We start from the raw sequence: 14253 nt of genomic DNA, 5'->3' as shown, positions 1-14253 counted from the left end.
AGCTTTAAAAGTAGATTTTTCACCATAGGTGCCCTTTAATAAAGCATTTTAACTATTAATATATACCTGAATATTAAGATATATAGATATTAATTTAAATAGCTTAATAAGCATTTACTTACATAACTGCTTAAATAACTGCTTTGTAAATAATACTTAATTTAGTAATGAAAAATTCATCATTAACAAAGTATGTTATAGTATAGTATTGCAGCATACGGAAAACAGCATTTGTATATATTGGATTGTAAAATAAACTATTATTGAACTATTATAAGAAAGAGAAATACAGAAGCTGGACAGCCTTGTCGAGTTCCTCTTTCTAATGAAAATATCTGTGTTCCATGTCCTAGTTTCACTGAGCTATTTCCCCCAGAATACAATGTATTCATCACATTACAAAATTTGGGCCCAAAACGGAATTTCTAGTAAAAAAAAAAGATGAAAGGATGCTCAATAGTATCAAAAGCTTTGAAAAAGTGCAAAAACAAAATGAAACTATCATCTTCAATAAGGTCAGAATTGTCAGTGAAAATCAGTCAGGTATTATGAAAAATGTATCATATTTTTAATAACATTGTAATTGACCTTTCAAACCATCTTAAAATGCTTGGGAAAAAATAAGGGCTAACAATTTATAACCATTATTGAGTAGACTGATAGGTCTCCAGACTGCATAGTCTGCCTCATACAGTAGATAACATGACAACTCCCAAAAGTGTAACTATTTCTACACAGGAATGCTTTCAGACTCACCAAATTAGTCCAGAAATTCTCAATACATCTAGTGAAATCAACAAATATAATAAAGTTAGATTTCCAATAATAATTTTGCCATGCTTAATGTACGCCTTTGCCACATTTTGTGGCCTTCAACCTCTTTAAAGTTATATTTTGCATCTTATTTTCATGTCATTTACATTTTAAAATATTCCCTTTTTTCAAGCCAGTGTTCACTTCTGCGTATCATAGTGTGATAAGAATCATCTTTCAAAATGTTATACTATATAGGCTACTATATATTAATTGAATGTATAATTTGGTTTTACTTTCTCAATAAGCTTCTTTTCATTGTGAAGTTAGGTTCTATGTTTGATCAATATGCAACTATCTCTATTTTTAGCATTACACTGTTATGCTGTAGAGAATGTTATGCAAAGTATTAACTTAGTTTGCATGACTGCCACTTTTTTTTTTTTTAACCATGTTCCCTGGATGCTATTTATGGAACTTTAGCTTGTTATCACTACAGTATTCTGTTTTGTTTTGATCTCATGGAGAAACTGAGGTCAGTTTTCAGAAAGGTGTCAGTATTTTAGTATATTAAGCGTGTTACCTTTTACAATAGTGCTTTTTTTAGGAAGGTTATGTTTTTCTTTCATTTTTGAGCTTCACGTTCTGATTGTGACAGCTAGTACCAGTATGTTAACAATCTGGCAGTATCATATAGTCTGACAACAAGAACTATTATCAGACTCAGCCGGTATGATCACATGAATTATTGACTTTTTATCAAAATAATGGGAAAACTATTTAGTTTTTTTTTTCTAATACAGAAATCAAAACATAAATCATATTGAAAAATCACACTAAAACCACTTATGAATGCAGCTTGTAATGATGAATGATTGCATAAGCTTTTAATGGACTACAGAATGGGTGTTTGAGAAGCTGACCTGGGATCAGCAGGTTGAGTGTCGATTGTCACTTCCTGTAAGTACAGAGAGAGGCAGTGCTGAGTCAAAGACACAAACAGACACATTACAGCGAAATAGGGAGAGCAAGAGAGGGGTAGATCTGAGCTTCTGCCGCTTCATGTCTGATTTTCAGAACCTGATCATGAATATATCGAGAGGATTCAACTGAATTTGTCGCTCGGATCTGTGAAGGGGTCAAAGCGAAACCTCCCCCCCGTGGCGTACGGATATTTTTGGAAAGCTGACATTTCAAATCATCATTACAGGAAAAAAATTGGATACTATTATTATTTACTGTTTGTTTGAGGAGAGACAGGGATTTGAACATGGGATGTTTAGGCAACAGCAAGACAGAGGATCAACGCATCGACGAGAAGGCGCAAAGAGAGGCGAATAAGAAGATCGAGAAACAGTTACAGAAAGAGAGACAGGCGTACAAAGCAACGCATCGTCTACTCTTATTAGGTAATATGGAAAACTATAACTGATGCAGAGATATCAGCTTTGTCACATTTCTTGATCATCAAAGATGGTTGAAAAATAAACCTATTTATCAGCTTATGATGTTGTTGTTTTGTTATATGATTTTAAGGCGCTGGGGAATCCGGGAAGAGTACTATAGTCAAACAGATGCGGATCCTGCACGTCAACGGTTTTAACGCAGAGTGAGTGTCTGTTTATTAAGCGTTATTTGCTGACACTGGGCCTGTGTTTATTTCGACGGACGCGGTGCTCATGTATATTGAAGATATTAGATGTTGACACTTCAAATGTACGCCTCTGCGTCCTGTCCGTTTCTATGGCTGTCGCTAAACCTCGAGCTGCCTACTTAGACAGCATTTGTAGGTATAGGCGTGTGCAGTATTTTCAGGCCTCGTTTGTGGTCATTGAAGAAGCGTACATCATTTTCGAGTGCCAACTCTAAGCGCCCACATCAATTTAGCAACAGCATAGTATAGCCTTTATGTCTTTGCTGCATTTTTGCATAATCTTTATACCCTGCCACAACAATTTGGGCAGATGCAGCAGTTTTGGGCTGTATTATCTTTAATAATAACTGAACTAATTATATTTTTGGATGGCTAAAAATGAGGTCACGCTAGGTGCAGCTTTTATGTTTGCAATTTTGCCTTTACGTTACTTTAACATATAACATGTTAAAGGAACAATCCTATTTTATGAATTATAATACTTCAAATTTTTGAGATTTGTATTCCAACGACAATTTCCTTTTCTTCTTTCCTTTTCATCTGCCCAGAGAAAAAAAGCAAAAAATTTTAGATATCCGGAAAAATGTGAAGGATGCAATTGTGGTAAGCAAGTTTTGCATATAAATATTGCATGCACTTTAATTTTTTTATTCATTATCTCCAACAGTTGAGTCTGGTTAGTGTCCTGCTTTAATGCCTATGTTATCATTTTCCAGACAATAATATCTGCAATGAGCACCTTAACGCCTCCTGTGTCAATCGCTAACCCATCCAATCAACCTAGAGCAGAGTACATCAAAAGTATAGCTCCACTCTCAGACTTTGACTACACAGAGGTAAGACACCTAATCTTAATCTGTTACAGTATTAGACATAAAACGTCCTTGAAATTGCTGTCACGTCATTGGACAGAAACCTGGGAATATTATGTTCAAAGGTTGATTAGAAACTAAATAGATCTGCTTACGTGTTTTATTACAGTTGAAGTGGTGCACGGTTTACCTATTTAATGCAGTCAAAGGTTCAGACATGTACAGCATGTACTGTAGCATCACTCTGCCATTAATTCAGATACTTCCTTTGTCAATGTCTGCTCATGGGAGTTGATGTAGATATTGTCACTTGGTGACAACTTTTGGGTAATTAATTTTGTAATATTTGGTAGGATTACAGTAGCTAAAGCTGAATTTACACTCTGCAACTTTTAACAATCTTTTACAATTGTGGCTTGTCAGACTGTGATCCCCATGTCACACTGTATGGTCTCTGTTGTTGTAATGTCAGATGCATGATGATCAAGACACACTAAAAATTAACACATGCAAGAAGACTTATCCAGAATTTGACTTCATCAATGGTACAGCAAACATAAAAATGTGTTAGTTGGTCATAACATGGCATAATAATAAAACCAGATAATTCATTTGATGTTTGACATTTTTTCACTAGTTGCATCCTTAAGTTTGACAGTCATAAGAGAAGTCATATCACATTGCAGGAAATTGTTTTAAAGCTTTTGGCACTGCCAGAATTGTATTGGAGATATCATTTGTTTGCAAGGAAAATTTATCAGCTGTCAGTGAACATGTCAAACCAACTGTCAAAGACCACAGGTTTAGCCTAGAATAACTTGTAGGATTTCAAGACTTTGTGTCAGATAACCATATCATGGCCAATATCGAAGTGTGAGCCAGATTTTAGGCAGATTAACTGAAGTTGGTTTGTTCGATTAACTAAGTTTATAAATAATTGTTTTAAATTGGGTGAATTACAATTATTTCATTTTATGCTGTTGAACCTTTTAACAATTGTCACAACACACATTCCTGTTAATGGGTAGTAAATTAGAAAGAAAACAAGGTATTACTTTACAATAATGGCATATTAGTCAATGTTGGTTAATGCATTAGTTAACATGGATTAACATCTGTCAAGCATTATTTACCACGGCAGGACGATTGCCTCGAAGCAAAAAGTTAGCTGGTTTGAGCCTCGGCTGGGTCAGTTGGAATTTTTGTGTGGCGTTTGCATGTTCTCCCCATGTTCGCGTGGGTTTCCTCTGGGTGCTCCAGTTCCCCTCACAGTCCAAAGACATGCATTATAGGTAAATTGAATAAGCTAAATTGGCCAAAGTGTATGTGTGTGAAATGGTGTGTATGGGTGTTTGCCAGTGTTGGGTTGCAGCAAGAAGGGCATCCGCTGCGTAAAACATATGCTGGATAAGTTGGTGGTTCATTCCGCTGTAACAACCCCTGGTTAATAAAGAGACTATACCGAAAAGAAAGAGAATGAATAAGCATTACTTAATGTTTGTTAAAGCTAACTACACGTATATTAATGTGGTATTCAATACATTAGTTACCATGAACTAATGATGAACAATGAATATTTTTCAGTATTATATAATCTTGGTTAATGTTAACTTTATCATATTCTAATGCACCTCTTTACATTAACTGCCTAATTAAATATGTGTACTTACACAAACACAAATGTATTTCTTCATGGATTAGAGAACATAACTTGGATAATCATAACTATGGATAACACATTTATTCAGCAACACTAAATCTGATGTGTAAACTAAACGTATAGTAATCTGTTAATTAATAAATTAGTTAACACATTAGAAGTTAGTAACACATTAGAAAATGTTGAAAGAGTAAACTACAATTAGGTTCATAATTTCATTAACGCATGCTTTGTTAATGGTAAATCATGTTAGTAAAGAGTTTATAAACATGAATAAAGTACCGGTTTTGGAGTATTTAAGTAAAAAAAAAGCAACTTAAACTTGAATGTCGTTCATGCTTGTTAACTATTTATTAACATGATTTTCATTAACAAAGCATTTGCTCATAGAATTATGAACCTTATTGTAGTGTACACTACTTCAACATTATCTAATATGTTACTAACATTTGTTCATTATTTGTTCATGTTAACTATTTAACTAATTAAGCATTTACTAAATTGTTAACTAATGTATTAATTTACACATTATTTTGGTTTAGTTTACATGTCTGATTTAGTATTGCTGAATAAATGTGCTGTTCATTAAATGCGATTATCTAATCCATCAACACATTCATTAGCGTATGTGTAAGCAAACATTAACTAATTAGGCTGGTAATGTATAGAGGTGCATTAAAATATGTGTAAATTAACAATAGTCATTTCTCACCATTAGTTGATGTTAACTAATGTATTAACACATTAATATATTTAGTTAACATTAACAATGATTAAGTAATGCTCAACAGTTGTGTTGTGCTCTCATGCATTAACTGTTACACCCTTATTGTAAATGTTATTGAAAATGGTATCTTGAAACTGCCTATTTTTTGTACCGTTGCTTATAATTTTATCAAGATTTTTACATCACACAACACATCACTTGAATAGTCATGGCAGATTGTAGACTTGGAAAAAAATGCGTACTTGTATCATGATTGGCTAACGTTTTGCATATGTAAAAAAAATGTTTACCTTTTCAAAAAGACAGTTGTCTACCTTATGAAGCAAGCTTTTGGATCGAAGTTTGACACTTTACATTTGTCAAAGATGCATATGCTTCTTTGATTTAGATTTAAAAGGCATAAATACTCAGTACTAGGATTGTAAATGGACACTTATTCAGGCAACATCGTTTTTTTACAGGACTTTCAAGATGGTGTACATGACATGTATTTAAAAATATACTCGGTTTTGACAGATGTTTCACAGCAGAATTGTTTCACCCATTCATGGAAGTTGAAAATGCCTTGTTCTTCATAATTACTGAAAGCTCTATATCTGTTCCTATTGCCCATTCCTTATGTGAATGTATACAATTTAAAGGAGAATTAATTTCTCCTCAGACTTTTATATTTTGCTTATTTCTTTTGAGAATCGTTTTGTTTGAGAACGTCCAGTGTTGAATTGTATATGTTTTCATAATAGTCTTATGTTAGTAAATTAATCTACTATAAAATTAAGTGAATACAAGACAAAGTCTTATTCATGTGGTCTGGAATTCCAAAAATAAAGTTCATCCACTCTTTCCTAATGCTGGGATCAGAATTAGGGAAATGCAAATACTGTTTTTATACAACTTACTACACAGTGGCTTGTTGTCCTATGAGACCGTTTTTGCTTAGACCTGTGTTTGCATCTCATGCCATTTATTCCGTGTGAAGCCTTGGGTGTGGCTAAACAGGCACTATAATGTGGAAATAGAGTTTGATCTTTTACTGAGGTGCTGTTTAGTATCACTATTAATACAGAATAATGTGACATTCCTCAACCTTTCATTTTGGCAGATTGTTTTTAATATAAGCTGTTTTTGGGCAATAAAAAAAGGTTTTATTTCTGAAATTTTTATAGAACAATGACCTTGAATTTATGTGTTCCCTTATGCCCCAGTATAGAGTATGGGTGGAAATGAAAATAGATGCATCATGACTGTTTCTCTTAACGATTCTGGATCAATTCTTAAATGTTCAGAATCTACTCTGTATTCAAATTAGGTGGCTAATAATTGCACAGGTATACTGCAGTATTTGCCTAATTTGGACATTATTGGATAATTACAGGCTCAGTGCTTCTGATCAGGGGTGCGGTCGCACTGCACTACTCGTTCTTTGTGCCAACAGTTTTATAGTCACTAAAGGAGGTGGACAGGATAGTACATTACAGCACATTCCAATATGAGTGAAGTCTCAAAGTTTTTGTTCTGCAAACATGGGTCATAAATAAAAGTGAACTAGGCCTAACTGTCCAATGTTACAAATCAATGAAGCATTACTCTGTTTTAAAGCTTGCCTTATTCTTTAAGCTGAATACAGGTGTCTCGCAAAATAAATAGTAAAATATAATTTATTGTCATCATCACAAAGACAAAAGAAATTAGTTATTAAAACAATCACTTATAAAATTTTCATTCATTCATTTTCCTTCGGTTTAGTCTCTGATTTATCAGAGGTTGCCACAGCAGAATGAACCTCCAACTATTCCAGTATATTCTAGCTGCAACCCAGTATTGGCAAATTATCAAATCTTCTCTCTCTATTAAAAATTCTTAGGGAAATATGTGAAGTAATTCTAATTTAATAAGAGAGCTAATGGTTTTTAACTTCTTTCCTTTTATGCTGTATTTTGTGAAAAATGAATATGACAATGTAAACCAGCTTTTTTTTTTATTAACATTTTTTATTTTTATTCTTTTTTACATTTTTACATGAGCTTGCTCATTCTGAATAATTCTTTAATAAATATAAATTAATTTTAAGATAATTTTTGTTGCTACACATTTTTGTAGCATGCCTTTTTGGTTTCACTAATTGAAAAATGTATACTGGGAAATTTGCATTGCTAAAGTACATTAATACATTCACAAATATGTGCAAAAATGTCAAAAACAGCATAAAATGTAAGTATTTTTATGAGGTTACCATTGTTTAGTGTAGTCACGTGATTACTATTTCACAAAAGGTAATCTACAGTAAACTTATGAAATCACATTTTTAATGGTTAAATCAGTTCATTAAATTCATCTAATGTTTACATTCTTAAAAACATCAAAGACAACATCAAATCTAAACAGTGGATTACTTGACTCTAGTGTTGCACGATACCAAGGTTTTAACTTCGATACGATACCTAAAATAAATATCATGATACCAATACTAAATCGATACTACACCATATTTGTTTTCTTTAAAAATCTTATTTATTAATAAACACTCAGTGTTTGCTGTCAGCTGAAACAGATCAGAACCATTTTTAAAAAGTAAAACAAATACAGAAATAAATAAATAAATTTGACAGCAATCCAGCCGAACTGTTTTATCATAAATAAAATAGTTGCAGCTTTGTTTAAAAAAAAAAAAAAAAATAGACAAAAGTGCACAGAACTTTTTTGATATGGTTTGCAAAGAAACTGCCGATGTTGCTTGGTCCTCCCCCCTGTCAAATCCATATATAATTATATATTTATATATTAATATAGGGGTGAATGACGTGACATGCATTTTTAGCTCGCCATGATGTCATCCACTAATAAAAATGGGTATTAGTTAAAAATATATACATTTATGTTGTTCCTCTGACAATATATTATTACAGTATCCCATAGCTTTAGATGATGTTTACAGACCTCTACTTACATTTTTGTCATGTGGTGTGTCCGAGTTAAAGGTGCAGTAGGTGATTGTCCTCAGAAACATTTTTTTTGTTCTGGTTGAAAGTCTCTTCACAGTCATTCATTCACATTAATCATTAAAGTAAATGATCTAAGTGTATTTATATGTATTTTTATATTCTGGGCGAGGCATAAAACTTAAAAAAAATATTTAAATATCGTTGGGCTGACAATTCCCATAATTCTGATAAGTAGCCCGAACTCTGTCTGGAAGATTTGTACAACTGCAATCTCTGTTCACGCAGATTCACCATTGGCACATGCATGCACACTGCATGTTCATGTGCAAACAAGACAATCACAGTCACGGTAAAATCAAATGTCGAATCAAAACTTTTTAAAATCCTGAATCAATATTGGAGTTTTACAGCATCAATAATGACGATTTTTATTTAGTTTAACAATAAAACATAAGCAAACAGAGCTATTCCGCCTAGCTTGCTTTACTGAGGTGAAGTTAGTTTTATATTTACATTGGTTCTTTTTTTGAACAATGACAGCCTGTGACCTGCTCCCTTTATTGTTCCTATTCACTACTCTGAATGTTTTGTCTGAAATAGCATGTAAGTATGGCTTAGTAATATGTGTAATTCCTGCACCCCACTGGACAACCACTAAGCATACAGCAGTCGCTTTAGGACAAAGTGTGAGAAAGTGAGAGGATAGTGAGAAAGTGAAAGGATAGCTGGCCTTGGATGCATGAAATATTGCATATTATGATAAGTTTTGCTTGCTACACAACTGAAAACATGCTAGATATAATACAGTTTTTCATTGGGAATTGTAGTATTATAAAGTACTGTAAAGTTTTCTAACTGGCGAATGACATAAACAAGTGGGTTGTCTGCTGTCATCTTTTAAGGTGTGCGCATTCGTGTTTAGGAGGCGTGGCTTTGGTTGGCATTCAAGGGACTGGTTTTCAGAGATATTATGCTAACCGGTTAGCATTTTGGCAGATCACCTACTGCACCTTTAAGTGTGACTATACTGATATAAGATATATCTAAGCATATCACATTTCTTGTGACAATTTACACACATCTTATAAAAAATGGATCTTCACAACAACAAAATGTTAAATCTTATTATAAAGATTTATGAAGTCACCATTAGAGTATCCATTTTCATTTTATATCAAATAAAATTTATGACATATATGACAATTTTAGACCCAGATGCAACAAATTGGTAAAAAAAATATCTTCAGTACAAAATCTAAAATGGAAATGTAATGGTGAGTACTACACAGTTCAATCTATGTATGGCAAATTTTTGAAGTAATTCAGGCTTGTCATCCATTTTCGCAAAATATTGGAATATATTTAGCATATTTATGCATGTATGATATTTTTATATCTTTGAAATCCAAATATTAGCTTCATAACATGTTTTATATAGTTTAAATGTGTGATTTGCTGTTCAGCTGTATTTCCTTGACTAAACTTTAGAAAATGCTGTTTTGTTTTCAGCCGGTTAACACAAAGCAGCACATGCATCTATTTATCATCAATGTAATGAGGAAAAGTGATTGATCAAGTGCATAAATGCTGTTTGACCAATTCATACAGTACGTGATTCATCAATCCATATGTCTGAGTCATTTCCATGATTCGGTTCAATTGTGTCAGAGTTTACTCTATAGCAGAGCAGAACATAGAAGAGCAGACCGTCATTCTTGAGGCGCAGGCTTTCTGATCTTCGTGTGCTTGCCCTTACTGTCAGCAATGCGCAAAATAACTCTATTTCACTTCGTGAATTAACTGTCCACAAGCTGAGCTGTGGGGGGTTCAATGCATTGTTTTGTCACTATGGAGAGAGTGTGTGAGAGAGGACGACCGTCAGTTCAGCAGCTCCATAGATATTTACATTAGGTGTCGCCTACGCTGTTGTTGTCTATTGGAAGGAATGCGTCAATAGAGCTGCCATTTTAGTACAGGGTAGCGCTCCTTTGAAATGAATGCGGGACCAGGTGTAGTGGAGGACTGTGGCCATCCGGAGCTATGGATATGTAAACATTTATACATATATCTACGATTGTGAGTTTTCCTGGTGGTCAATATGCAAATATTTTTTAAATTCTGAAAATTATAAATTTACATCACTTTTCTACATCGATAGATAAGTGACTGCACTTGCATTGCCGACAAAGAGCATGTGTTTGTCTGCATGGAAATGTGTTATCCTCTGTCCTTGTTAAATTTGATCTAATCCATGTCCTGAAACACACCCCCTCTCCTGCTTTCACTTTTAATACTAACGGAGAGAGCGATTCGTTTTGTGAATGAATCCGTTATGAATGACTTGTGTGAACTATCGATATCCCTGTGTCTCAATGTGCATATCCACCTTTCTGATCCAAACAGTAATTGAGGCACAGGCACTGTTGTGTTATCAGACACCCTTATATTGGTTACTTCAAAAAACGAGTCAGTACTTCACCTAGCCGACAATAGTACAAGTGTCTGGCACCGCAGCATCTTGTTGTCATATTTCATTTACATTGTTTGCTGATTTTTTTCAACAAAACTAGCATAAGCCATGAATTTAATGCAATGGTCGGTGCAGTAAGTGACTATTATCATCAATAAAGTTACTTGTTTAGCACAACAGTTCGTAACATACAAAATTATAAAAAATGAAAATAACTATTGCTGGGCGATGCGCAAGTATAACATTACGGTTATACTGAAGGAAAAAAAAATGTAATAACAATATTTAGTATCTTAAAGTACTCAAAGAGATCAGTATGGTCAAAAACCATGGGTTAGATGTCAGTATTATAGTCATGAGTACAGTTTTACTGCCACAGAGTAACGTTAATGTTCAACATTATGTCAGAGGCGGCAGGCTAACTTAGTACCCATGCTGTTTATTTTTATCTCGAAATTACTGAGACTTGCACTTGGTTAACTTAAACACGATTTAACAAATACAGGATTCAGTACTCATCGTAACTTAGTTGAAGAAAGATCCATCTGAATCTCATGTTTTGTCAGATTTCTGCACTTGCTCCGCTAAATCATGCTCCTTCCAAACCAATGGCTTTGTTCACCAAATATTTCACTTCTGTTTGATAAATTGGCTAAACACAATTTAATATGTTTGGTGAATATACAGTTGAAGTCAGAATTATTAACTCCCCTTTGATTTTTTTATTTATTTATTTATTTTTTCCTTTTTTAAATATTTCTCAAATGATTTTCACTTTTTGTCTGATAATATTCTTTGCATTAAACAGAAATTGGGTAAACGGGGGCTAATAATTCTGACTTCAACTGTATATAATTTTAGCTCCGGACCATGAGCTAAAATTAAATCAGTGGATTGTTTTGTTAGGGGCTAATTATTTGTTGTTTCCATTAACTCCTAATTCTGGTTAAAACATAAAGTTGTAAATGTATAAGTGGACAGCAGAACAAATAGGAAAAATATAAAAAGTTGGGAATTGTTTTTGAGAATCGTAGAAGAAAGATTCCCACCTCAAGGATAGAGTCAGCACCAGAATCATTTTTGAGTAGTTGTCTGAAGTCAATTCAATTCAATTCACCTTTATTTGTATAGCGCTTATACAATGTAGATTGTGTCAAAGCAGCTTCACATAAAAGGTCACAGTAAATAGGAACAGTGTAGTTCAGTTTATAGTGTTGAGTTCAGTGCAGTTTAGCTCAGATCAGTGTGGTTTAATAATCACTACTGAGAGTCCAAATACTGAAGAGCAAATCCAACGATGCGCAGCTCTATAGATCCCGAAACATGCAAGCCAGTGGCGACAGCGGAGAGGGAAAAAAAACTTCACTAAAGGCGGAAGTGAAGAAAAAAAACCTTGAGAGAAACCAGGCTCAGTTGGGCACGACCATTTTAATTTCTCCGCTGGCCAAACTTTTGTGCAGAGCTGTAGTCTCAGTGGCGGAGGCTGGAAGCTGGCCTCAGCGAAGACTCGTCTGTCTCTGGAGCGTCACAGGAATCAGTCTCATGTTCCCCACTCCTCCATGACCATCACAGTAGCTGCTCAGGATTCGGCCAGGTCCAGGATATAAAAAACCTTGGGATCATCTCGTCGTTGGTCTTGGATCGAATCAGTGACTCTGCATAGTCTGAGGGCCTCGGGAAGAGTATCCCCAGGTGGAAATGGAGAATAAAGAAAATAATTAGCGTAGCTGCTGTTCATAGTGTATATAAACAAGATGCATAACCTGTGTGGAAGAAGTCGTGTCCCCTCTGTGCCCTATGGCACTTCTCGTTGAGTGTCCTAGCATAATTTCCTCTATCTGACTGATCCTACCATGGCCTCCTATTTATCCCCATTCATTGAAATAACTCTATAGTCTTTCCTTTTCACCTATAGCTGGTATGTGGCTTCAGAGTGCACTGATGTCATTCATTCATTCATTCAGGATAAACATATTTTGCGTTCTCGTTCATTTCTCAAATTAATTTGTTAGTTTCTCATGCTTTCTCAACAATAACTATTGTTGTATTCAAGAATTGTTGATCAGTCCAGGAGTAGTAACATTAGATTGTTTATAAAGAACTCGTATTAATTTTGAAAGGAAAAGGTTGGTTGGTTAAACACAAAGTAATACTAAATCTGATAGTTTCATGGTTTTCTCTGATTCTCAAGTGCTGCATAATATTATACTGCCTAGTGCAACCATAGGGAGTTTCTTAACTACTACGCCAGAATGAGAATATAGTTTCTTCTACATTTTTCATTTTATGTTGATTTTATTACACAAACTAACTACAGAAGACTCAAGCTTTTGAAAATGATCAAAACTTTTTTTTTTTTTTTTTTTTTTTTAATGAAATGCTTATTGTCAGATCTGTTTTAATCCATTATGTAAGCTAAGCTAAAAGTGATCACACCAGAACAAGAAATCAGGGGAATGGGTTCAAAAATGGTTCAAGTCAGCTGTTTGACACTAGGAGACTTGTAAAATAAGCCTTTTTCAAAAACATGCAATGTTACTTTTGATATAATATTTCCCTAGAGAAGTGCTATTTTGTTAGCACTTTTTAAAAAATATTTTAGCGTGATCATTACATAACAGGCTACACTGTAAAAATTAAATCCGTAAAATTTACGGTAGAAAAACAGCAGCTGTGGTTACCAGTATTTTACTGTTAAAAATACAGTACAAACCATAAAAATAATTTCTTATTTTTACAGTACACTACTGTATTTTATTAATTTATAGATGTAATATGTCTGTATTTTGAATTACCAACATCTACACATCTTTTGTTACACAGATAGACACGTTAACAGCCATATGCAGGTGGTGATGAGAAAGTTACATAATGAATCAATGCTCATCACAAACAACTTTTCCCACATGCAGAAAAGTGTATCATAGAAGGTGCTCAGTGTCATTAACACAGCTACTAAACACCAGTATGGTAACACGCATAAAATTAAAGTAATGAAATAAACATCATTTGTCTACATTAGATGTAACATAAATCTGTAATGTACATAACTGATGGGGAAACTAAAAAGATCCATAGTAATGTCAACAAAAAGCATAAAAAGTGATGTGCCATGCAGGGAATTCTAGAAAAGTCAATTTACGGTAATTCGCCGTATATATTAAGGAAACATACTGTCAGCCATGTTACAGATTTTTACCGCAGCATTTTTACAGTTTTTTTACTGTTGAAGTCA

General features: G+C 33.9%; 1 protein-coding gene across 1 annotated transcript in view; it reads left to right on the top strand.

The window, feature by feature from the left end:
- The first annotated feature begins 1747 nt into the window (after positions 1-1747).
- Positions 1748-14253, top strand: part of gnal (guanine nucleotide binding protein (G protein), alpha activating activity polypeptide, olfactory type) — a 74247-nt gene continuing 61741 nt past the window's right edge. The window contains exons 1-4 of the mRNA XM_056450482.1: positions 1748-2162; positions 2290-2362; positions 2956-3010; positions 3124-3243. Coding sequence (XP_056306457.1) covers positions 2024-2162; positions 2290-2362; positions 2956-3010; positions 3124-3243 — 387 coding nt within the window. The 5' untranslated portion in view covers positions 1748-2023. The remainder of the gene's footprint in view (positions 2163-2289; positions 2363-2955; positions 3011-3123; positions 3244-14253) is intronic.

Source organism: Danio aesculapii, chromosome 24, assembly GCF_903798145.1.
Source record: "Danio aesculapii chromosome 24, fDanAes4.1, whole genome shotgun sequence".
In the NCBI taxonomy this organism is placed as follows: Eukaryota; Metazoa; Chordata; class Actinopteri; order Cypriniformes; family Danionidae; genus Danio; species Danio aesculapii.
The sequence above is the reverse complement of the archived record's forward strand: the minus strand, read 5'-3'. Positions and strand labels throughout refer to the sequence as shown.